The sequence below is a fragment of the Quercus robur genome, chromosome 5, assembly GCF_932294415.1.
Source record: "Quercus robur chromosome 5, dhQueRobu3.1, whole genome shotgun sequence".
NCBI classification, from domain to species: Eukaryota; Viridiplantae; Streptophyta; class Magnoliopsida; order Fagales; family Fagaceae; genus Quercus; species Quercus robur.
Window position 1 is genome coordinate 20485008 of NC_065538.1, and position 25756 is coordinate 20510763.

The window sequence follows — 25756 nt, forward strand, 5'->3', positions numbered from 1 at the left end:
AAGGAACGCTACAGACAAAATGGTTTCGGCTCAATTTCCAATGCCACCTGCAACCATAAGGTTAAAGGATTCTCGTGAAGGCGCGTCTCGAACACTGGAACGTCAAAGGGCACCGCGTGACTAAAGACTAAACGAATGCCTCTTAATCCGGTGCATCTCCTATGCAAATGGAAAAGGCCAAACATCAAAAAGTACATAATCTGAGTGAGTCGTGATGCGGGCCCAGCATTATCAAAATCCTCATCCCCAACTAAAAGTCGGGCAGCAGGATTTTGAGGGGCTATTGTGGGGCTAGTGAATTCGCGGCCCAATCCCACTCTACATGGGGCCCCAGGGTCTAGGGCCCAAGTCGAGGAGAGCCATTGCCGAGGACGACCTCTTGCTCGGCACCTCACAAAATGACTGAAGAAAGGGGGAAACTGAGTTCAGGAGCAGAGTAAGGGAAAAGCTGCCAACGTCATAATACCAAGCCCTGTATTTGACAAGTCCATGCTTTAAACCATACCTTTTAACTTTCCCAATGACCCCAAACCATACTGGGTATGGGTTGACAAGACAGGTTTGCACCCCAGAAAAGTGAAACTTACACATGGACTCTAAATAAAAGAACAAACATGAGTATAAAAGAGAAAGACCCCCAGAAGAAAGTAGAGGACTCTCTCCCCCGGTAAAAGGGGAGAAAGGGAAGGATATAAGGATCCTTGGACAGCGTTCGAGGACAAAAAAAAGTCCTACAACCCGTACCAATGGAGGGCTTAACTAGTCAAGCCAGGCCCGCCCATATAAGAATTTCCATAGACGCCACGATCAAACCGTCCACCTGTGCCCAAGGTCATGCCTTTCATGCCCACTCTCTACAAATCATATTGTTGGGGCCCATTGCATACGAGTCCAACGTCATTTTTGGGCCGTTAAACAAATCGTGTCCCTACAGTAATAATTAAAGTTTAATCTACAATAAACTATTTTAATAATTAATGAGTGTAGAAATTTGTCTAAAGATAGCCACATGACATAACTACAATTTCTAGATAATAACTAATTTTAAATTAAAAAATATATTAATAGGATTAGTTATTCTATTACAATATTATTTATTCTCAAAAATAAAGATTACTATTCCTATCACCATTTTCATTCAATGTACCAAACATACCATAACTCGTAATAGTGAATGTCTAAGAGTGAAATTGAGGATTCTAAATGAAAATTCACAACTCTTAATAGCTCAAACTATGGTCAGGTGAAGATAAATTATCAAATTTGGGTATTTACAAATAAAATTTGTTACATTAGATTAGGGCTTTTAATCTATTAGTTGTTTAACTTTAATCCAAAAAATTTAAATCCTTAAAGTTTTGACCTAGCTAGGTCAGATTTAGGAATTTTAATGATATAAGTGCTTTGATCTCAATGGAAGGGCCCTGCGTGAAATTAAGGTGCAAAATTGTAGATTTGATTAATGTTAATTTGGTGAGGTGATTTAAGCATTACGATTAATTAAATTTTTGGTAAGTTAAAAGGAGGGGGGGGGGGGGTTCTCGGAAATTAGGGTTTTTATTTATCTAAGCTTGGTTTTTAAAATGAGAAGGATTTATATGGAATTGATTGAATTGAGGTATGTTCAATTATGGCTAGTTTAATTTATGGTAGTTTTATCTTAAGAACTAAGCAATTACTAATAGATAAAATAATAAATTGAGGATCTTGGAATTAGAGATACTTTCACTTGAAGTGATACTATAAGTTTGAGATTTAACATATTCTTACTTAATTTGATGGTAGTATACTTCTTTGGCATATGCTCTGATGATCTTGGTGACAAATCTTGTAATGTGTGATTTTGGTTACTTAGTTATTGTGTGCACCAGGGTCTTACACGTAATACTGACCTCTTTTCCTTTTTTATAATGCACCTTTGAAATATCCTAGCCATTTGCACCAATTCCTTATACCTGTTATTTTTGACTTATTTGGTTTCCCAATATTTATATGTCTTGAGATATTCCTTGTATTTCACTCAATTGAAACTTGTAACATATCACTTCTTGTCGTTAATATCACTTCTTGGCCTTAATAATTGTATATTTGATACATTGTTGGCATTTGAAATATTCTTAGATCTTGCATTATAATTGTATATTTGATACATTGTTGGCATTTGAAATATTCTTAGATCTTGCATAATAATTGTAAACATGTTGTGGTCGTCCTTTTTGAGTATATTTAATCCTACTTGTGATTTATAATCCATGAATTATTTTAGTGACACTTGCTCATGCCAATAGGACCAATACATGGGCAATGATTTGGATTAAAAAAAAAAAAGGACTCATTTGTCATTGAGTTATAGTCAAACTAAGACTCCTAACCAGGGCCGGCTCTATGGTGGAGCAAAAAATGCAACCGCCTAAGGTCCCAAGTAAAAAAAAGGCCCCTAAATTTTAACCAATAGGATTATTTATAATCAATAAATAAAATAATTTTTTTTATTAGATGAAAAACAAATAAAAAAATAGAGAAAAATGCAACGTCGTCCACAATATTTTTCACAACACTTTTACAACTAATGCTAAGTAGCAAGTTATTACAGCCTATTGTTAATGGCAAAAAAATAATTATAGTGATATTTTCAAATAAAAAACAAAAAACAGTTTAAAATCTAGGATTTGTTGTAAAAAATATTGTGAATGTTGCACTTCTAAAAAAAAAAATAATAATAAGAGTTTAATTAGCAAACTTTTACTAGTTTTCATCTAAATCTACTACTAACACCACTGTTTTACTTACCACTATCAATCTACCACATCAACAAGTATGAAAAATTTTGTCAAACTTTTTTTGTCTTAAAAATTCAAAAAAAAAAAAAATTCTATGTAGTTCATGTTAATTAGTAGTAATTTTGCATCTAAATAAGATGATCAATTTTCGCCTTAGGCCCCCAAATGCATCAAGCCGCCCCTGCTCCTAACCTAACACAATTGATCTAAAATCCTAATTTTGATAATTCAAAGTCAAATGGGAATAATCTCAATTAATTAGACATGGTCGTTAAGATACGTTAACATATTAAATTTTCTCTAATTTATGTTGCAAATTGCTATTGCCTCCATCTTTGTTGAAAGCATCACATCACAGTCATTTGATGATCATTCAATGTTCCTACCAACCCCTAGGCACCTAATGCCAACTCAATTAAAAATAGGCGGGCTGAAATGAATATATGCGAAGCCAAAGACCCAGGCACCAGACCTTTTGGACTTTTAAACAGGGTGTGCATGTGTTAGGTTGGGTTAGACTGAGAGGATTTTTTGACCCAACTCACTATGATGGGTTAAAAAAAATTTAATCCAACCCAACTTATCATATAAGTTGGCAAAATTTGCCAAACAGTGAAAATTCTGAAAAATTTTAGCCGGACAGCACGCGTCCAAACTTATTTAGTTAGTTAGACTGTTTTTGAAAGTCGAGTTTGGCAAACTCGACTTTGGGCTGGATTATTGACACAATAGTGGCGTTTTTTTTTAGTGGCGTTTTACATAAACGCTGCTATAGCCACTAAAAAAACGCCACTATAGTGTGCGTTTTCCAGCCCAAAGTCGAGTTTGCCAAACTCGACTTTCAAAAACAGTCTAACTTATTATATAACTTTGAACACGTGCCATACGCCTAATTTTTTCCTAAAAATAGTCTGTTTGGCAAGTTTTTCCCATATAAGTCCAACCCAACTTATATGGGTCGGGTTGGATTGGGTTGAACTCATAGGTTTGACAAATATTTTTTTTATTATTATTAAATTGAGTAGAAAAAAATATAAATATTAATATATTAAAAAAATCCAAAGATTAGTATTAATGTAACTCGTTAAAGACAAATAACACTAATGACTAAACAACAATAGTAATTTACTATGGTTTGTGTGAACTAATTGACATTTATATAGGATAGAAAGAACTAGTTATTTTAAAAATTTTATTAATTATATAATATATTTTATATATATATATATATTAAATATATGGATGGGTCGGGTTGGGTTTGACAGATTTGAAATTTTATGATCCAAATCCAACCCGACCCGCTATCAAAAAAAATTTTGTAACCCAACCCAACCCACCAAACCCTAAAAATCGACCCAACCCGGTGGGTTGGGTTGGATCGAATTGGTTTTGGCGGGTTGGCGAGTTGACTGCACACCCCTACTTTTAAACCCAATAATAAGTCAATAAAACACAAAACTAGATTAAATGGCCTGCGATTCTGCAAGTCTAAGCTTAAATGACACTCTAGTAAGCTGGAATTTATGATCAGCAACCCTAAGCTGGCTAAATGAGTAGCAACCTAATTGGGCTAGATGACCCACACTCACACAAAAGTAGACTTTTTAAATGATCCACAATTAAGCCAGAGCTTATGCTACGCAAAAACCAAAATTGGGCTTTATGATACATAAGGGTCTGTTTGGTACTTGGATTTAAACAACAGTTTTCAATTTTTTTTAAAATACGTATGGGTGAAAAAGTGTATGAAAATGCGTATAATGTTATTCAAAAACTAAAAACATATGTTTAAAATGATATACCAAACAGTCCCTAAGTATCTAGAACATTATGAATACATAAATTATTTGGACAAAATGACCTACACCGAACCGGGCTAAAGGACCCATAATAATTTGGGCTCTATAACCAATGAAACTTAACCCACACAGATTGGGCCCCCTATTTGCACTAAATCTGCTAGCAATAGAAGAAGCAAGCCATGACACTCAAAAGCCCAAATAAGTTAATGGGTAAACAATAGGAGTAGTAAAACCCACTAGCAATGCTGGTACTAAAACAGAATGACAAATTCCAAAACTTTTGTCACAAGCTTGCTTAACAGTGGATATATTTAGTCCATACTTTTCAGGTTTTGGGGCTTTCTTTTGGGCTTTGTTATTTCAGGCTTGAACTGTTATGGTTGCGATTAGCAACCCACTAGCCAGAGTGACTTATGGTCTTGGATTCCCCAAAATATTGGGTCTTACAAAGATACATAGCAATCCACAGAAAGAAAACCCCAACACCATCAGACTCATCACTAGGATATGGGAAGATATTATAGCACTTTATAGATGAAAAGTAAAACATATTATATGTTACATATATATACTTGGAATTTGGAAGAATTGATGCTACCATCTTTTGTCAAGTTTCTCCGTGGCGAACTGTGTGACCTTTTGGTGCTTTTCTAGAATAAAGTAGATGTGAAAGTAAGAGATTTTATTATTCATGAACAATGTCAACACTCACTAAATCAAGATTCAAATTTACTTTACCATCCAATATTGAAAAAGAAATATACAAATGAATGGCTATCAAATTCTTATTCATATAAATGAGGTTGTAGATAAGTTGACCTAAACCTAGTATTAAAAATTCATGCTTATTCGCTTAATTTCATTTCAAACACAAGTTGAACTTGATCCAAAATAAGATTACATGATCATGATCAAATTTGGTTCATTTTCTTGTCGAACATGCTCGAATTGTTTAAAAACTACTTGATTAATTTATTTTTGTCCCATATATAGTAAAACTATGACTAGATCACCCATTTACAAATCTATAAATTTTAATTACAAATGGACAGTTCATATTATATTAAACTATATTAATATTTACATCATATGGACCTATTTATAAACTTATACAATTCAATCTCAAGTCAATATATATATATATATATACACAATTATACTTGTAAAAATATAATATTATTTATAGTTAAATCGAGCCTTATGTTCACAAACATGTTATTATCTTTGAACTTGGTGCGTTTAATAGTTAAGCTTAAGCTTCGCTTGCTTGTTAAACAAATGAATATAAACAAGTATTTTTCAAAGCCGAGCTCAAGCTATTCATAAATAACTTAGTTCATCCACAACCATATCCATATATCGCATTAGGCTGAAGTGTCTCAATAATTCTAAAGATAGACCATGACGTAATCTAACACATGTTAAAGGCACATGTTAGCATATTTGTGTGTGTGTGTATATGGCTCTTCATTTGATAAAATATAAAGGTGGGAAAAAAAGCTACTAAAAGTTATCTTAATTTTTAAAAATGTTAATTTTGTCAAACCAAAAAAAAAAAAAAAAATGTTAATTTTGTTGTTCATTTAATAAAAAGTGAGACAAAAGGCAAAAAGATGGAAATTATAAGCTTTCGAAGTGGATACCCATCAACAATAAGAAATAGGGCAAGATAAAACATAAACATGACAAATGGTTTGAGTCATTGGTTCAAGTTCGATCAAACAAAATTTGAGTCAGAATTTTTTGGACTAAAATGGAATATAGTTCCTATGACCCTTACTCGGATTCTAATGGATTGAATTAGCTCAAAATGTCCCATATTTCTTTCACTTAAAAAAATTATCTCCTTTTCCATATTTCTTTTAATACAAATAAAAGAAAAAAAAATTGAATGCACATAAATCCTTAAGTTTATAATTCGATAATTAATTCTAATAGTTTAGTAGTCTAATAACTATTTATACCAAATAAGAAAAGAAAATGCATATACATATTATACACAAAACATGAAATAAGGTTCAAATCACCTATAAACTAAGTGTGATTTTGGATTAGTTTATTTTTATTTTTTGAAAGCCTATTGTCTATTTGCTAAAAGTTGGCAAAATTATAATTGTACTTTAAAAATGTTAAGGCTTTTAAAAAATTGTACATAAATAATAAGCTAAAAAGTTAAAAGGAAAAAACTAATCCAAACTCTTATCTTATAATATATATCGCTTTAAGAAATAAGAATAAAATATAACAAACTAGGTAAATAAAAAAAGAAGAAGAATCAGGAAGAAAATCTATAATGAACTTATGAAAAAATACTCAATGTTAATAGCAGATTTGATATTGAAATGATTCATATTTGAGAATTTCTTGTCAAGTTGATGAGTTATGTTATTATTATTTTCATCTAAAATATTACAATTTAATAAAACGTTATTATACAAACATAAATTGGAAATGAGTAAATTAAAAAAAAGCTTAAATTTATATAATAAAGGCTTGATGAGCAGGTTAGGGTGGGTACAAGTAGACTCAACTGGCCAATTCAAACCAGATTGGGTTCAGGTTTGAAATTTATTAGATTAAAACAAGTTGTTATTCTTATGAACCATAGGTCCCATACCCTATTTTTTTAGTTCGGATTCATGAATTTTCCGGTTGGCAAGTGCAAACTAGTCAGATTTTGCAGTTCTTTATCTGCTAAATGAACCAATGTCAAGGTTGTTCATATTTGTTATTCTAATTTGAAGAATCCAAAACCCCCCACAATAAGAAGAATGAGACACAGTGCGTTGTTTCAATCATTTGACATATACTGCATCGTCTTCTTTTAAGAAAGTGACAAACATAGCCAAATGCTTCCTAGAAGCACATCTTTTTTTATCAAATACTCCAGCATCATGTCCCTATTATAGACACCACACAACTCATCCCTAGTATCTTTGAGAACTACCCTTAGATGATTATGGAACTTTCCAGCATCCAATCATTGCTTTTCAAGGTTGCCAACATATAACTTCATGCAAAAAAAAAAAGGTAAAATCTAGAGAGCGTGGAGGTTGAAGCAGTGCCTGCCTTCATACTTGAATTAGGTACAGATCAATTGGTGCAAAGAGGAGTACCACAAACCAACTGCCATTAAAAGTTATAAACTACAAAATACAAAGCCTAAGAGTGGAGCTTTTATTTGATATATATACTGTAACAAGCCTGATATATTGCTCTTTGCAGGTTTCAAAGAATCTGGTTGCCTGGTATGAGAAAAAGTTTGAGTTAGGCTGAAAAGTAACAGGTTTTAAGTCTATTTGCAGAGGCTATAAAATCCCAAGTGGTCCTTGTGCTCAATCTTTTTGATCATGCGATCTATGCCAACCCCACCTGTTTAACAAGGAAGAGAAGTCGTTAGCACTTTTGAAATTAATCCAATCTGACTAAAATCAATGAACAGAACACCAAGGAATATATGCATGTTTGCCCCAAGTGACACATACCTAGTAATATTGCGCTTATAAAAATTGTGACAGCCAAAATGAAGATAATCAAAGATGCTCTCCCTATCATTGCAATCACTTTTGTTACCACATATTGTCCAACGAGAGCAGCAATGATCGCCACAGCAAAAAAGTAGAGAGCTGCAGGGTGTAAATAGAAAATGACAATTATTTATGCTGAACTTTGAAAGCAATTCATGTCTCTAATACTTGTTTAAGGTAAGATCTGTATGGTGGTGCTCAAATTGATTACCATAAGGATGAGGGAAGCGTTTTAGAAGATAGTATTCCACCACAGACATGGATGAGGAAAATGCCATGGCAAATGTGGCTGTGGCACTTGACACCTACATGAAGATTCTAAATTAGTCAGTCCATGAAAGAAAAATTTGACTTTAAGTTGTAAAATAGTATAGGGGTGTTTTATAATTATAATAAGGCAAGATTACTTTTTGAAAGGTACATTGAAGTTTTTTGTTTTTATTCTAGATGTTCAAGTGAAAGTGAGTGCCAAATGATACTGTAACCATGTATGTATTACACTAGCTTAACCACCAACTCAACTCTTTTAGATTTTCTTCCAAAGATGGCTTACTTCAAATATGTATAACTTAACCATTAAGAAAAATGTTTTTAGAGTTTGTACAATAAGATTATGCTTGCTTAGTTCAAATACCTATAATTTAACCACCAAGTGAACTATTTTAGATAAGAGTTCCCTAAAAAAGAAGATGGTTTGAACTATCAACAGCTTGCTGGATAAGTAAACACAAACTTACAGCATCAATATGTTATAGTTTTACAAAAAGCATAAAATGTACCTGAGGAGGGATTCCCAGCTCCAGAAACAGTGGACCCAAAATGAACCCTCCACCAAGACCTAGCAACCCACCAATAATTCCAGCTACAATGCCACAGACACAATAAAGAACCAGCTGGTGTAGTCGCAAATTTGTGCCTGCTTCTCCCCTTGATGCAATCACTCTCCCCCCTTTGTACAGGCCAACAGCCTCATATGATGTCGCTCCAACTGTCACAGGGATCTAAAAACAACAAGAAAGGAGAACAATCAGTAATGATGCATTAGAACTGGATTTCTATAATTTTAGGATCAAGTCCACATCTCATCTGTCATGCTTTGCCCCAATTCTTAACAATGAGGTTGTGATTTCATACCCAAAATAGCCACCTAAAGAATAATGAAATGAAGAAATTAATCTGTTCCCTTATCGATGTCATAGAAGGTACCTGCAAGAGGTTTAAGATCCAATATGGCACTGAACAAGTTGTTGTGTAATTCTGTGTCCAACACATTAGCATCCCATCAGTTCACTAGTAGATGACAAAATCAGAGAACTCCAAAATTTACACTTTTATGATGAAAATTGAAAAGTAAACCTTGGCAATCTGCAATGCAAGGACTACGACCCAGACAGCAACAATAATTCCAAGTTCCTTCCAGTAAATGTTCTCAAGAATAGAAACCTGGACCTGCTACAGAAGTGAGTCCTAAAAATCATAAATCATGGTCGTAATTACTGCCTATATTTTCTAACCTCTGATTTTTTTGAGTCCTTGGTTTCTGTATGAGCATCATTGCTCTGGCCTTCAGGTAGGGGTCTGAGTTCAACATCTGCACTACCAATACCTGATTAAACGGGAAGTTAGCCTGCCAAAATGATTCTCTAAGATATCCAAGATAGACTTAGAGCACCAAACCAAAAAAGTTTCATGACCAACTCACCATTTGATTGCAAGCGTTGAGCAGCCTCCTGAAACCCCCCAAAAAAAGGGTAAGAAATGGAATAGTGGATGGGCCAAATTAACATAGAAAAACACATCAATGTCAACATTGAGTGAGAGCAAAATTTCAGACCACCTTTTTAGTTATGGTTTCCTTTTTCCATGTCTCAACACCCTTGAGGAAAGCCTTAGTTGACATAACTGCATGTCAGGATGACCAAATCAAGGGAAGTTGTCGAAGAAGAAGTGGAGAAAAGACTACAATTTAAACAATATATACCTATGAAGATGATAATTAACAATACTGTGATCATCCACTCAGCAAAAATCACATTGAAAGAAACTCCAATACTAATTCCCAGCACCAACATTGGTTGAAATAGAAGAGCCAAGTTATAGTCAATGATGGGCAGGTCAAGGGTGGGATGCCTTTGCCTTAAATTGTAGAAAACTGTTGCAGCTGCTCCCCCCATGATCATACCTGACCAAAACAAACCAGAACAAAGACGATCGCTGACAGGTTCTTCAATAGAATAGTGCAATGTAATTCAGCAAAACAGCCTTTTATACAATATAATCTTGGCGATTAAGTATGAAAACTGTATAAACCAAATGCTAGCTGCTCTCAGGCTCCAAGCTACCACACTTCCACTTCAGGAATCAAACAGATAGTAATATGAAAATGATGCTCGGATAAGCAAAACCAACTATAAACTGCTGCATTATGTCAGAAAGCTTATGGAATGACTGATAGAGTGCCTATTGGATTTCCATGGTATCAAAGAAGTAAAGATCTTTATCTAGGTAATGGCACTTGCCACTCCGAGTCCTAGCAAACCTTTGAATGAACTCGGGTGGCTTTGACGGTAACTAATTAAGGTTTATTTCTTAGATCTAATCCTCCCACTTTCCAATAACTAATTACATATGACAAGTTAGAACTGAGCAGAGATGTTAGGCTTCTTCATTCTAAATAACTTTTCAGTGACCCGAATAACTGCTTAAGGCATGAAAAACCAGTGATGAGGGTACTTACATTTTGATAGAGCAGTTGATGATTTCTGATCAAACCCAATAATCAAGGTTAGCATTGGAACAAAAATTCCACCCCCACCAACTCCTCCCACACTCCCAAACGCTGCCCCAAAGAATCCAATTATTGCTCCCACCACTATCTTCCAGCCAAATTTCATTTTCTGTCCATATATCTCAAGCTATAAGAACGATATTCCAACATTTTCAGAAAACAATTTTATGTACTTAGAATCAATGCAAAAGGTTGCTTTAGTAAGAATCTAGAGTAAAAAAAAATTCATTTGTTTGAAGCAAAAATATGAGAAAATATTAGCACATATAATTCTTTAATCCTTTTAATAATTTTGTCAACTTCACAAATTAGTTGAATTTGCTAGACCAGAAACATAGAAAGTCAAATTTTCCAACATTTCTTTTGCAACCAGAGTAAGAATAAAGAATGAACTAAGAATTACATGAAAAATCCTATGAACCAATATATCGATCCTAAGTTATGAAAGATGGACTTACTGGCCAAATATGTACATATGGATGACTTGATTTATTATGGTGGCCTGGGGAGTCTGATACTTTCATTACAAAATGAGTTTCAACCTCTTCAGTCACTTTGTAACTTGAAACTTTGTGTTCCGAACTTTCTTTTATGACAACATACATAGAAGCCATAACAAGCAAAGCAACCATTCCAATCAATCTTGATCTCCACCATTCTGATCCATTCCCAGCCATTATATATTTCAATTCTCACCTCCCTTTCCCTCAAAACATCAAACTCTTATAGAATTTACCTCAAATCCAGAACTCAAATGGAGCATAAAAAGTTAACAACAAACTCAAATTTGAACAAACTCTACTTCTTATACACAGCTCTTCTGCACTTGCAGCACACTAAAAAGGTGTAGACCAAAAAATGGAAAGCACACCAAGGAGCTAACGTGTGTGGCTCTTTTGAGTTGAAAAAGAGTCACCAAACTGAACTGAATTTCGAAAGAGCTAGCGTGTGTTACCTTAAATGGAAAGCACACCAAAGAAGTATTGGTGAGGCACCGCTATGCATGTAACATAAGTGCATGACCTAGAAAGGAGCTTGAAACCGTAGATGTGAACTCTCTCTTTCACTCTCTTCTATCTCTCCAATACTTTCATGAAGTTTTTTCAAAGGGTAAAAGTTAGTGTTTAGGGAATAAATTCTTCAAGATTAAAACAAAAAAGAGCTACTGTTTTTACCGTTATTAATAATAGAACTTGGCTTTGCGCATGTGAAGGTACTTTGTGTTTATATGAAATTCCTGAGAATACACGCTACCCCTTGTAGAAAATTTAAGTTCCTTGGCTGAGAGGGAACAGTCTCAATCTTCTTCATGAAGATAAGACATTATTGAATTTGCTTTTGGAGGTGATAGAGAATTGATTCGACTTGTTTAAGCGTAGTCCAACTAAGACATGTAATTCTGATTTGGGAGAACCTTGAAGTAGACTTGTGAGCACTAAAGTCTTGTATCAACGAACTGTTAATAAAAAGGTGAATGAATTATGCACATGAACATGATGGATCCCAAAACTTTTGTAGTCTAAGCTTTTGGATGTGTTTTAATCATGCATGTGCATTAATCTTTGCTACCTAAGGAAATTAATGGATACTTACGAAATACGGCGATTTGGTGTTCACTCCTCACGTACATGGTGGACCTCACCATAAATTTAATTAATTAATGAGATTCGCCAAGAATGTAATAGGAGGAAACACCTTACTTTGGAAGTGTACCCAACTTGAAATCATGACTTGAAGTCACAATTTACAATAAATTGTGACTTGTATGTACTGTGTGTACACTAAAGTGTGTGCAATAAGCTGATCGAGATACTCATTAATAAAAGATACTTTTTAAACTCTTACTCAAATATAACTAAACCCATGGGTTGTGTTTGTTTACACACACCATGTTATATATACACACTTTTGTGTAACAAAAGTGTGTATCTTACTCAAATAATTGAAACTAATTGCACATCTTTGGACCTTAAAGTTTAGTAATATTTTCATTTTAACCCTTTTATGTTTGATTTTCTTTTCATATTGGTCCTGTAGTTTTGTTTGTAATTTGAAGATTAAATGTCTTAATATTTAACAATTTTATGAAATACTACTATACTAGCTTTAAAATGTCGTTTAATGCAAATTTTTTCATTAATTTTACGTCAAAACAAACTGTAGCCTTACTTTAGTAACACTTCAAGCTCTGATAGGGAACTTGTAGCATAATGATAAAGCCGTTGATAAATGGTAGGCTGATCAATCAAATACCTATACCAACATAGAAGAGAACTTGGAGGAGTATCTATGTGGAATCAACCTTGTAACTTTAATGCTTAAGTTAGCGGGATAACTATGGATTTTTCTCATGCATTTCTTTTTTAAATTTTTTATGGAACTCTCATACATTTCTTGGTTGACATATCTTTGTTGGTGATGCTGCATTGCATCTATAAATCTTCTCTATATATGGTATGCCACTATTATATGTATCACATCATATTAATTATAATTATCTCAATTTGTTAGATTCTAAGGAATTAGGAACTAATGTATTAGAACTTTAATGTGTAATGTTGGCAAACCATGATCAAAACATTTAGTCTAGATTTAAGCTGCTCAAAGTGTGTTTTTGTGTAAAGTTGGAATCGAGTGTACTGCATGATTTATTGTATAAATTTGCAAAGCTCGATTGATCGAAAATTAGACTCGATCGATTGAAGCTCGTGCAAATTGTTTTTCTGTAGAATTTTCCAACTCAAGCCCAAGTCCGTATGACATGTAGGGTTTTATGTTTTGTCTTAAGTATAAAAGGAAAAACTCTAGCCACATTTTACTGTTGTTGTTTATGCTGTGTGTGTGTGTGAATCTCTTGTGAGATCTAGAGGTATTTACCTTCATACATACTTAGGGTTATCAAGATCAAGATTGATGTCGAGAGCTTGATGATCGCTTCAGTTGCTGCATAAAGAGCTTAAAGAAAACACAAGTGGGAGTACTTGTGGTTGCTATGAATCCAAGAAAGAAGTAATCCGTGGACTCGGAGCTATCACGTGGTCGTGGTAGTAAGTTTTTTACTTGAGGTAACAATAGGATGTTAGTGGTCTAAGTCGCTATTGTAAAACTTCAATTCTTTCATAGTAGATCTGTTTTACCTTGAGGATAGCTAGGTTAAATCCTCTCCATATTTTTTACCGGTTTGGTTTTCCTAGGTTATCATATCACTGTGTTCTTTATTTTTCGTATTGTTTCAATGATATGATTTACTTGTGTTAACCTAGATTTGAAAATTTTACCTAAGTTAATCACTTGGCTAAATAATTAGGTTAATCTGTTTGTTTTTAAGGGATCTAAAAACATACACAATCTAATGTTGAAAGAGTGTTTGAAACTTGTTAATAGATACACTAATGCTTTTATATGAAGTTAATTTTTTTATTACAGTGTCAATAATTGATTAATCTTTATTTATTTACCGTATTTGTTACCAACCTTATGTAATTTATGCTATATATGAGTCTAATGAATGCTAATAATAAAAGGTTGATTTGTTAATTTATTTAGTTTAATATAATTCACCCTCGCATAGTTACACGTAGGGCTCTCCACAAGTCAAGTCAGGTCGGGTTTGTGCCCAACCTAGACTCGACCTGACCTTATCGAGTAGGGAAGATTTCAACCCGCAATCGACTCAAATGAAGTTTCAAATCAACCGGGACGAGTCATATTGGTTTTCGAGTGTGAATTGGTCAGTTTCGAGTATTTCTATATTGTCGAATTTTGGCCGAAATTTGGCTGGATCTCGTCAAATCTGGCTAGATCTAATGAGATTTAGCTGATATTCCTTCAGATCTATGGAAATCTAGCAAAGATTTGGCCGAGATCTAACGAGATTTGGCCGAGTTAAAGTCGGGCTTACCAAAGTTTGGCCAAGTTTAAGTAGATATGGGCTAGATTCGCCGGATTTAAACATATTTGAGTGAGGATTTGAGTGGAACTGAGTAAAGGAAGGCCAAACATGGCCAGATCGGAGTTGAGAAGCACCAGATCGTCGTTGGATTTCGGTCTTCTTTGAGGTTTTGTCGAGTAGGTCGGGTAGCTCGGGTTTTTGAGGACGAAACCTGCCACCCGACCTGCCGGAGTCAGGTTCTGAAGGTTAGGACCCATCATTGACCCGTCGGAGGTGTCAATCTGGCAATGACAGGTCGGGTTGGTCAGTTCTAGCGGGTCTTTGGTTTGCCTGGACAGCCCTAGTTACACATGTTTGATTTTCAATTTACTGAGTTTGTGTTTGATTTTGAATTTGCTGGGTTTTGCATTTTTTTTTTTTTTTGAATTTCTGAATTTAATTAAAATTTTAATTTTAATTTTAAAAATTTGAAAGATTAAAATTTCAATTAAAAAAAAAAATTTTGATTACCAAAAATTAATTTTTGGTAATCAAAATTTTTTTTTTTTTGGTTGGTGGTTTTTGGCTATAGTGGCGTTTTGAAACGTTGCTATAGCCAATTTTTTTTAAAATATAAGGGTCTATAACGGCGTTTTGAAACATTGTTATAGCTTAATTAAAAAAAAAAAAAAAATCAGTCTATAGCAACATTTTACAAACACCACTATAGGGTATGGATCTATGATGACATTTTTGTAAAACACCACTATAGGTCTATAGACATGGTACAATAGTGGCGTTTGTAACTGCCACTATAGAAAACATTGCTATAGTCCAAATGGGCCTATAGTGGAGTTTTTAGTATTACACAATTTTATTTATTTATTTATTTGGTCTTCATTCTTCTTGTAAACTTGTAGTTTTGTTAATCTGTTATTCCCCCCCCCCCCCCCCAATTTTTTCCTCACTTTAAAGTGTATTTGGTTAGAGTGAAAATAGAGAAAACGAGAAATGGGGGAAAAAATAGAAGAGATTTTGGGTAAGAATGGTGTTTGATAATTAGGTTGATTTTTGGGAAGAGAAAATGATGGGGCTGGCTGTTTTCTCCCTGGGCTCACCACTTTTTAAACCCCCCCCCCCCCCTCCCCCAAAAAAAAGGGAGAGAAAATGTGGAGAAGAAGGGATTTGGATGGAAATTACCCATCTACCCCTCCTCTCCCCTAAACTAAAATACAATGTGAAATCTTTTCTTTCTTCTTCTTCTTCTTCTTCTTTTTTTTTTTTTGGGGGGGGGGGGGGTCTATTTGCTAAATGTTTAGGCCATGTTTGGATTTTTATTTTTCATCACTCATCACTCCTTACTCAATTTTTGTTACTCATCACTCATCACTTAAAATACCCCATCACTCTACACGAACTTTGTTTGGCACCATCACTCAACTTATCATCGCTCAATATTTTTTCATTGTTTAGGGGACTCATGCTTGACACACTCACAGCCCCTAATAACTCTCTCTCTCTCTCTCTCTCTCTCTCTCTCTCTCTCTCTCTCTCTCTCTCTCTGGTCTTTTCTGCATTGGGTTGTATGGAGACGTCACTCCACCCTCTTCAGCCAACGAAGACAAGCCCAGCAACACCATCATTTGGTCCAGCAGCGCCAAGATGGCTCTGCCAACTCTCCGCAAGTCCTCTTCAATCTTCACTCCACCGCAGACCATTCTCAAATCTCAAACCAAGGCCAAAACCCAGTGAAAGAAGAAGATGGCGATGGAGGCAGAGGTGCGGAGGGAGCTCGAACACAGTGAAAAAAAAAAAAAAAAAAACACTAGAAATTTTCAGTGAGACCTGCCTCTACAATCTCATCTCCTTTGCAAAATTTCAATACTTACCCACTATTCTATACACATTTTCATACTGAGAAAATTTTTATCTATTTTTCTCTGCCTCTTCTCTCTCTCTGTTTTTCTTGCTTGGGTTATGGATTGTGAGAGATGAGAATGTGAATCTGATTTGACTTGGTACACAAAGATTGGGAATTTCTTGACTTTCTAAGATCTAGAAGCCTTCTGGGTCTTTGATTCAAATCTATGTTTGCAAAAAAAGTAATTTTTTTTAATAAAGGTTATGATCTTAAACTCCAAAACCCACCAGTGTGAAAGGAAAAAGAAGAAGAAGAAGAAGAAGATCACTGAACCCAAAGAGAAAAAAAAAAAAAAAAAAAAAAAAGTTTGCGGCTAACCTCTGACTGGGATCAGTATGTTGTTTTAATTACGGAAATATCATTGAAAACAGAGTTATGTGTTTTCAGTTTCCATAACTTATCACTCAAAAATCAGGAAATTGAGTGATGGAAATAAAAATTAGAAACAAAGTTATGAAAATCCAAACGGACTTCTCAGTCATGGGTCCCACCATTTTTGAGTTATGAGTTATGGAAACAGCAAATCCAAACAACCCTTAACTTTCATATTTGCCGAATGGTTATCATTTTTTTGGTGGTTTGGTGGAAAGTGAACTTGTCACCCAAAATTAGCTAATGCGCATTATGAAAATTATGCACTAGCTAGTGTTTGCCACAATTCAAACATTACTAATTTGTTCTTTTCTTCCATATTTAATTGGTTCCGATTCTTAAATAAAAAAAGATTCTTAAATAATAAAATAAATAAAAACTCAATGGTATAATATGGTGTTTCTAATAGAGATATTTAGGTTATATTTGGTAACAATTTTTGTTTTCAATTTTCAAAAACTTGTTTTTAAAAATATAAAGAAAAAACAATTTTCTTGTATTTTTGAAATCAAAAACATGTTTGGTTAGTTGAAATAAAATATATATATATATATAGTTTTTTAAAGAAAAAAAATAGAAAATACTAAAATATGTTGTTATTAGGATTTGAACTTTAATGTTAACTCATTAAATGAGATAGATTTATTAAATTAAATGCATATTTACATTGACTTTTGAAAATTATAAACTGAAAACAACATTTTGCATGTTTTCAGTTTCCTTCATAAATTCAGTTTTAAGAACATTTTTTGTTTTCTATCCATTTTGAGTTGCCAAACAAGTTTTTTAGTTTCAAAAATATAAAACTATTTTTGAAAATAGAAAATAAGGGGGAAAAAAAGTTACCAAACATACCCTTAGAATTCAAATCCTCCCTCCCTAATTTAAAAATGTAGCCATAAAAAAATTAAAAAAAAAAAAAAAAAAAACCATATACAGCACCACTAAGATTTTTATTAACAAATTTTTAATAAAAATGGTGGGGTTTGAATAAAAATCCTCAATCTCATTCTTAGGTGGTGTTTGGATACGGATGAAAAGATAGCATCTGCGTCTAGCGTTTCCTTTTTTTCTTTTTTTCTTTTTTTTAGATTCACTATTCAGCAGACATTATGCACTATTCACGTACTATTCATGCATTGTTCATGTAATGTTCACGAAACCCACAATCACTTTATTTAGAAAAAAAAATATTAAAAATGGGTCCCACTTCACTATTCACACATTTAAAAATTATTTTGCTATAGTGTTTTCAGTAAAATAAACGGTATCCAAACAGACCCTTAATGTTCTATTTTATGCTCTACTAAGAGTAATATGTCATGTGTCTAATTTTTTTTATTTTAAATTTTAGTTATTTTATAAGGGGGAAAAAAACATGTGGCAAACTATAATTAATAGAGCATAATTAAGTTGAATACTCATAGTGAGAGAGAAGATTTTCATTCAAAAGGAAAATTATATCATTTTTTAGGTAGGAGGGGTAAACAAAAAAGAAAATAAAAAATAAATAAGTGAAAGCTCAGGGTTCAAGGGGAAACTCTCCCTCGTCCAACTCTGCTAGCACCTCTCTCAGCTGCTGATGCAATTTTTTTTACCTCTCATTCTAAGATATGTAAGTTTACAATTATATCAAACTTTTATTCAATGGAATCTTCGTTTAGAAAGGTGAAAGGGTGTAAGTAGGTCCACAGGAACAAGACACAGGCAAATGGATTAGTGGAGTACTACAAAATTCGACTGGTTGCTAAGGGTTTCACCCAAAATATGGTATTAATTAAGAGGAAACTTTTACTCATGTTGCTAGAGTGACCTCTATTAGATTTTAATTACAAATGTTGTTATCTGTTATTGGCCTTTTGTAGTTCAACCAGTACCTCTTGAGATTTCCAACAAAAACATCTACGAATCAAATTTCCCATCTCCCATTATAATTATTGAATTTATAATAATTATAATAATAATAAATTCTGGATAGATAGTGAGAGAGGAAAAGTTCAAACCACATACAAAAATGAGATACTTTATTCATATCCATTTTGTTTCAATTTTTATAATTTATCCACACTATTTCTTTACAAACTCTCAAACATAGTAGTAATTATGTTGGAGCAATAGTATTGGTGGAGGCAAATAGGTAAAATGCTAAATTAAGCAATTAAATATAACAAAAGTGGAATTAAAAGTGTGCTGCACTAGTGGAGTAAAAGCCATATTTTTTTGCTGTTGAGCTATAGTGCACAACTAAAGATGGTTATGCATTGTAATTAAGATAGTAAAAAAAAAAACAATATTTTATTAAAAGATATATCATTTTAATGTGGTGGTGGTGGTGGTTGTTGTTGTTGTTATTTATTGTAGTAGATATATTATTTTATTGTGCTAAATGCTAAAATAAAATTACTGATATTGGGTGTTTTGAAAAATAAAGTGATAAAGTAGCTTTTGTGGTGCCAAATTGCTAAATTTTTGGCACCACCGATACTGATGCTCTAGTTTAAATTGTTAAAACTTTAAATTTTGAAAATCATCCAAGAAGTCTCTTGGTTGCAAATGAATATAATAATTGATAGAATCAAAATAAGTGAAATATGCATAGTCATCTTAATCTTATATATAACTAGGTTATAACCCTTGCATATGGAGAGGTGCAGGTAAAAATAGCTATAATTAGACACACACATATATGGAACTTTTTTACTTTATAAGTAATAGAATGTACACATTCACAATATTACATAAACAAAGTATAATAAATTTGAATTTAATATTTTTTATATTTTCTACATTTAGACATATGGATTTGTATGTAAATATAAGTAACACAAAATTAAAGTATAATTGGAAGACTTGGCACAAAATTAGAATCTCATTTGGATTTTTGATGGAGCTTCTACTTTTATATATATGAAAATATGATTATTTGCCACTGCAAGAAAGAGCAAGGGCGTTCTAGAGATGCGTTAAAAGAATAATATCAGGAACACACCCCTTCTTACTCCTAAATCAACACCTTGCTTAAGTATCAACTCGTGATTGGTAGATAAGGTGGCACAACATACTCAGGTATTGATAAACCGGCATAAAAGTGTTAAAATCCAATTATGAGTTGACACATAAATAAGGGGTGAATTTGAGCATGAAAAGGAATGTATCCTTAGGTGTACTCTCTTTAAAAAGAGAGAAACAAAAGCTATAAAAGAATAAACAATGGCTACCTCACGTGTATGACTATGATCAAACTATCCTTTCACTTTCAAGTTAGCATCGAAAAGGAAAAATAAATAAACATAGCCACTCAAATTTCAGACACAGTAAAGACAAGATTATATCTTTTAATTTTTTTTGTTTTATAAAAGACAAGATTATAAGTCATGACTCATGACGCTCGTGGTGCCTGTATAATGTTTGGAGGTTGTTGGGAGACCAAACTTTCCAGTAAATGAGAAATGGATTTCCAATTCCTTCCCAATCTTTTCAAATCAAGAAGCCTATGTCTGTCTTTTTGTCCAATCAAACAATCTAAACTAATAAATTTCAAAAAAATAATGGATTGAAACACATATTTCCAACTTTAAAATGGTCATGTGTAGAAGTATCTAGTTGAAAACTAAAGTTTCTAATATTAGTAACCTCAATTTTATAATGACAGTTGACCTAGGACATACCATTAAAGACTTGTTCATAAGAAATCAGTTTTGGACCCACTTCCCACGATGGAGGTTTGCAATTGTGAATTGCGATAGACCTTCCACTAATGTAAACATGCACATTTTTATATAATTCAAAATGGACTCAACACTCTTCACTACAAAGTGGAGTTAAGTAGCCAATCTACTTCAATGGATACTGATTGCTGAGAGAGCTTATCACAAGTAACCAATCTAATATTATATTGTACCCCAAGAGTGGTGGTACTATGATGCTTAATTCGTATTATCTTCTAGTGCCCACTGGTGTTCTTGGTGTTATTGATTCATCAATTATTGAAGAAGCCATTAGGATCACACTTAAATACGGTGGTCATATGACTAATTGGAAGACATGAGCCAAATTAGAATATTCTTTTTCTTTTAGTTTGGTACATAGGAATTCAATTAGAGAAATACCAAGAAATACAGTAACTAGTAATGCAACTCCCTTTGCTCTGCTCCACAACCCTGGAGCCAAAAGATTGCTTCATTTTCTATTTTATTGTACCTATAGAAGGATAAGTAAATTAAGCTCTTAAATATTTAGGCAACAAACACGGCTTAGCTCCAGTGTTCCAATATACTAAAGTTGACACAATACAAACATATGTTTGATTTTTGCAACATATTTGAGTTGTGTCGGTTCAAGTACATTAGAACTAAGCCTTATTCATAGCCTATCATCTACTATTTAATTGGATGACAGTTCATGATTTAATGGTTCCACAAGCAAGTACTATAAAACATGTCAATAATATACATATATATATATATAGTAATGGCATGATCCCATTTGTTCACATTGTAGTACTATATTCTGCCCAAAAAAATAAAATAAAACATTGCAGTACTATAAAGAAAACTACAAGTCAATAATATATTTAATTGATTGTTAATGCATTAGTAATGGCATGATCCCACCCAATGTGAACAAACTTTTGAAAAACAAACAAATTGCAACCTGTCTATTTCGTTGGAGCCATATAATCCAACACCAACACGTATTCATCAGTCCACACATGAACCACACCATTCGTATGGAGTTGAGGTACTAAAGGACCACTGAGTGGTTTGTCCCATTTACACTGTTTTTAGGATTTGGCCATACCATTATGTTGATTGACAGCGACGGAAAATGATTGAGGCTCAAGCTTTGGGCTCCATTCATAGCACATCAAACGTTCATCTAAACCAGAGGCCGAAAAGAGGGATTCATTGAAATCAGGCTTCATGCAATTTGGATCACATAAACTTGACACCAAGATCTGTTAAAGTTAAAGGAAAAAGTTACAATAGGCCCCAGCGGTTTTGGGTTAGTACAGAGACCGAATTATGTTCAGATTATTCCAGATTCCAACGCCAAAATGTCGGCAAACCATCAAGCTAAACTAAACCATCCATATATGCCAAATGAAATATTTATTATATACTTCGGAAGTAATATGGGGCAATGGGGCTTAATTACTAAATTAAGCCCAATTGTTAATTTGATTAGTGATCAATTGATATATGCATGGATACACAAACACAATAGCAAATACTAAAACAATCACACCCAAACATCGTGAAGTGCAAACAAATAAAAAAGAACCCAAGACCAGGCCAAAAAAAAAAACTCTCTAGGACCTATGACACCAACTAACATCACTAACAAGAATAGTTGCAATACATCTCACTCACAAACACTCCAAGCTATATAAATGACAACGTATTTGAGCTTTTCACTCATGCTTGCAACTGATTGCACCAATCTTGTATCCTTGCTAGCCATTGGTTTTGCGAGTTGAGCCACCAACTGCAAGACCAAATCTCCTTGTCCACTCTAAGGTCTCTTGAAGATTTAGGGATTGCTGCAATAATTTCTAGCACCAAGCATCAACTAATAACACTCAAAAGTATAAAGTGTTAAGGCTTCGGTCTACTCCCTAAGGATTTGGCCATTTGAGAGGGTGAAGGTAGAGACTACAATGGATTTTTATCCTAAATAAAGTGGGTAGCTGTCTAGCTCTTTAATATGAGAATCGAGTGTGAAATTTCTTAAGATTAGATGGCTATATGAGAGGGTAATTGGATGGGTACAACAAAAAATGAGTGTAACAAATTTCTCCCAAATTCGCAATCTCGCTCAACCGAGTATCGGGCAAGTGTCTAGCAATGTTGCAAGTTAATTGATTTTCAAACTATGAAACTCGCCTAACATGTCCATCTCACTCAACCGAGATTCTTTACCCAGCAACTTCAATTAAACGTCCTATACAACAAATATATGTTCATAGACAACGTGTTAAATGTTTCATTTGAAACCCCATAGAGAGAGAGAGAGCCATATGAATTAGTAATTTATTTTTGCTTAAATAAAAGTAAAGGTAAAGGACGACTGAATTTAGATTTTTTTTTTTTGGGTGGGAGGGGGGGTAATTCATAGACTTTTTATAGTACGTTTAGATCAGTGCTTTGCAAATTTGTTGAAAGTAGAAAAAAAAAAATACACTTATACATGGAAAAACAAGTGAAGCTTTAAGAAGTTGAACATAAGAAGATATAAAAAATAAAAAAATAAAAAAATGCTAAACCAAATGCACATTAAAATTTTTGAATTTGTAGTATTAAATAGTCAGTGCCAAACATGTCTAAATTAATGTTCAACCAAAAAAAAAAAAAAAAACTAAACTAATGGAGTATATAATTTCTTCTTACCAATTAAAGAAAATTACAGATTACCCACCTGTGGTTTGCCTCAAATTTAACTTATCCACCCGTAGTTTCATTTTTAATACTTTACCCACCGGTGCTTCACTCCGTTACTACTCCGTAACTCACCTCCATTTCAGACGTTACTCTAACACATTTTTTATCTAAAACAAAACCCAAAACAGATCAAACACTCCTCTCTCTCGCTGTATCAAAAATAAAAACTCAATATTGCTTTGGAGTACAATGCAATCAAAAACCCAGAAAAAATATTTAAAAAAAAAAAAAAAAAAAAAAAACAAACAACAACAACAACAACAACAGAATTAATAAACCCGACCTCGAACCAACAACCTATATTCAAACATCTTAAGCTTCAAACCCATCACTAGAATTTGCATAAGAACCTAGCAATCAATCCCCATACCACCTGATTTTACATAGACACCAACACTAACACACCCACACCCACACCATCAAAGTACAAACCACAAATCTATCAAAATACAACCCCAAAACCCAAGTCAAAATACAAACATCAACACACCCACACATCCAAACCCACGAATCCATTAGTAACCATGCCTCAAATCCCATTTTTCAAACCCTGACAACCAAAAGAAACCAAATCCCTAAATCAAGTAAATGGAGCAAAGCAATTATGATGTCCATCTCCTCTGCCCTCATCACCCGAATCCACAATGACCCAGATTCCAGTTCCTGATAATACCTGAAATCCTCGAGGAGTTTGAGCTTTTCAAGCTCTTCATTGCTTAGAAACCGACCTGTTCAAAATGGGTCTTCAAGAAAAGAAGAGCTTGTTGTTGTTGTTGTTGAAGGAGTGGGGTGGGAGGAAGAAGAAGAGGATTTGAAAGCTTAGCAGTTGTGTTTGTGAGCAATAGTAAGAAGTGGGTATTTGGGGAAAAGAGGTAAGGAAGTGAAAGGAAGAGTTTGGTGGGGTTTGAAGTGGGAAAAGTAGTGGTGTTGTGGTTGTGGATCTAAGGAGAAAGAGAGTGAACTGTTGCAGCCATAGAATGGAGGTGAGAGAGTGAGAGCTTGATTGGCCTTTCCAAGTTGATGAGACAAACAACATCCTTGTCTAAACTCTAAACTGCTTTTACTCATCCAAACTCCAAATTCTCATGTCTAGTTTTAGCCACATATGCCGGAAACTATTTAACTTTGAGAGAAAGAGGAGTGTTTGATCTGTTTTGGGTTTTGTTTTTGATAAAAAAAAAAATGTGTTAGAGTAACGTTTGAAAGAGAGGTGGGTTACAGAGTAGTAATGGAGGGAAGCACAAGTGGATAAATTGTTAAAAATGAAATCACAGGTGGGTAAGTTAAATTCAAACTAAACCATAAGTGAGTAATCTGTAATTCCCCCTACAAATTAATTAAATAGATCTTATAGCCGAATTTGGGGTTTAAACCCAGCCATAAGGTCTTAATCTTTTTTCTTTTCTTTTCTTTTCTTTTTTCCTTCAAATTACTTAAAAAAAAAAAAAAAAAATGGATGTGAGAAGAGGGCACGTGAAAATTCTTTTTTTGTCATGGTTCTTGGGCTAACAAAAATATTGAATATGGGATAGAGACAGCCTGCATACAAGCATCTTTCCAACAACAAAACGACGGGACCACCTAGCTAAGCTATCAATTGAGCGATCAACAGCGAGGTGTCAATTTCTAATTTACACGAAAAAGTAAATCTTGCACACTTTGATTGACTTCCAAAAGAGAATTGTGTTGGCTCTGCCTCCTAGAAATTTCAGCAAATCATGCAATATGTTTTTTGTTTTTTTTGGAGAACTTGATAACAACGGGAAGTGAAGGGTAGATTTGAACTTGGATGTCTCTTATGAAAATATCAAGAGGTGTTAACCAATTGAGCTCTCGGCATGCAATAGGTTTTTTTGTAACTGAGAGGATGTTTTTGTTTAGTTTTGTGGTGAAGGACAGCCCATTCATATAGATCAACTTCTAGTTTTCACATCTCCAAGGGCTACGTTATGGGCCATCTCAGAGGCCCAGTAGGCAATAACCCATCTGTTGAACTATACTATGGGAAAGCCACTTGCAGTGTATCTCCAGTCTCCATGAAGCTCTAGTAGGCAGGTTGAATCAGTAGCTATTTCTGCCTAAAAGGACTGGCTTCTCCAAGCAATGATAGATCCTTGGATTACATCATTTGTTGATACAACATGGCATCGTTTGTCCTAAAAATAAAATAAGTGTATGAGTTTAGATCTATTTAATATTCGATTAATCATTGATAGGATTCTAAGTTAAGGATTGGAATTTGGGTGGTTGATTCA

At 33.8% G+C, this 25756-nt stretch overlaps 1 protein-coding gene and 1 long non-coding RNA gene across 8 annotated transcripts; both read right to left on the bottom strand.

Annotated features, from left to right (window-relative positions):
* Positions 1-7631: 7631 nt before the first annotated feature.
* LOC126725459 (sulfite exporter TauE/SafE family protein 3-like) lies at positions 7632-12330 on the bottom strand. Of its 7 annotated transcripts, XM_050430215.1 has the most exons (13): positions 12073-12327; positions 11356-11984; positions 10847-11024; positions 10091-10291; positions 9947-10011; positions 9812-9839; positions 9624-9715; positions 9466-9558; positions 9316-9366; positions 8889-9110; positions 8321-8414; positions 8068-8208; positions 7632-7954 (listed from the first exon to the last, which is right to left on the bottom strand). In XM_050430215.1, the coding sequence occupies exons 2-13, from the start codon at positions 11572-11574 to the stop codon at positions 7878-7880; spliced, it is 1461 nt and encodes a 486-aa protein (XP_050286172.1). In that variant the 5' UTR covers positions 11575-11984; positions 12073-12327; the 3' UTR covers positions 7632-7877. The 7 variants fall into 7 exon arrangements, with proteins under 7 accessions (XP_050286172.1, XP_050286176.1, XP_050286174.1 ...); XM_050430219.1 differs by having other exon boundaries at positions 9466-9552; positions 9624-9700; positions 11356-12330; XM_050430217.1 differs by having other exon boundaries at positions 9624-9700; positions 11356-12329.
* A 9359-nt stretch (positions 12331-21689) lies between these two features.
* LOC126725462 (uncharacterized) lies at positions 21690-24938 on the bottom strand. Its single transcript, XR_007655457.1, has 2 exons — positions 23479-24938; positions 21690-22018 (listed from the first exon to the last, which is right to left on the bottom strand). It is a non-coding gene; the product is annotated as an uncharacterized LOC126725462 (long non-coding RNA).
* Between the last annotated feature and the right edge of the window lie 818 nt (positions 24939-25756).

What these genes read in the sequence shown, in the direction of transcription:
- LOC126725459 (XM_050430215.1), bottom strand. Translation starts at nt 11,574, where the DNA reads ATGGCTGGGAATGGATCAGAATGGTGGAGATCAAGATTGATTGGAATG. An exon ending in AGGACTCAAAAAAATCAGAG is followed by an intron (nt 9,559 to 9,623) that starts GTTAGAAAATAT and finishes CTTCTGTAGCAG; the next exon opens with GTCCAGGTTTCTATTCTTGA. An exon ending in GGATCTTAAACCTCTTGCAG is followed by an intron (nt 9,111 to 9,315) that starts GTACCTTCTATG and finishes TGTTGTTTTTAG; the next exon opens with ATCCCTGTGACAGTTGGAGC.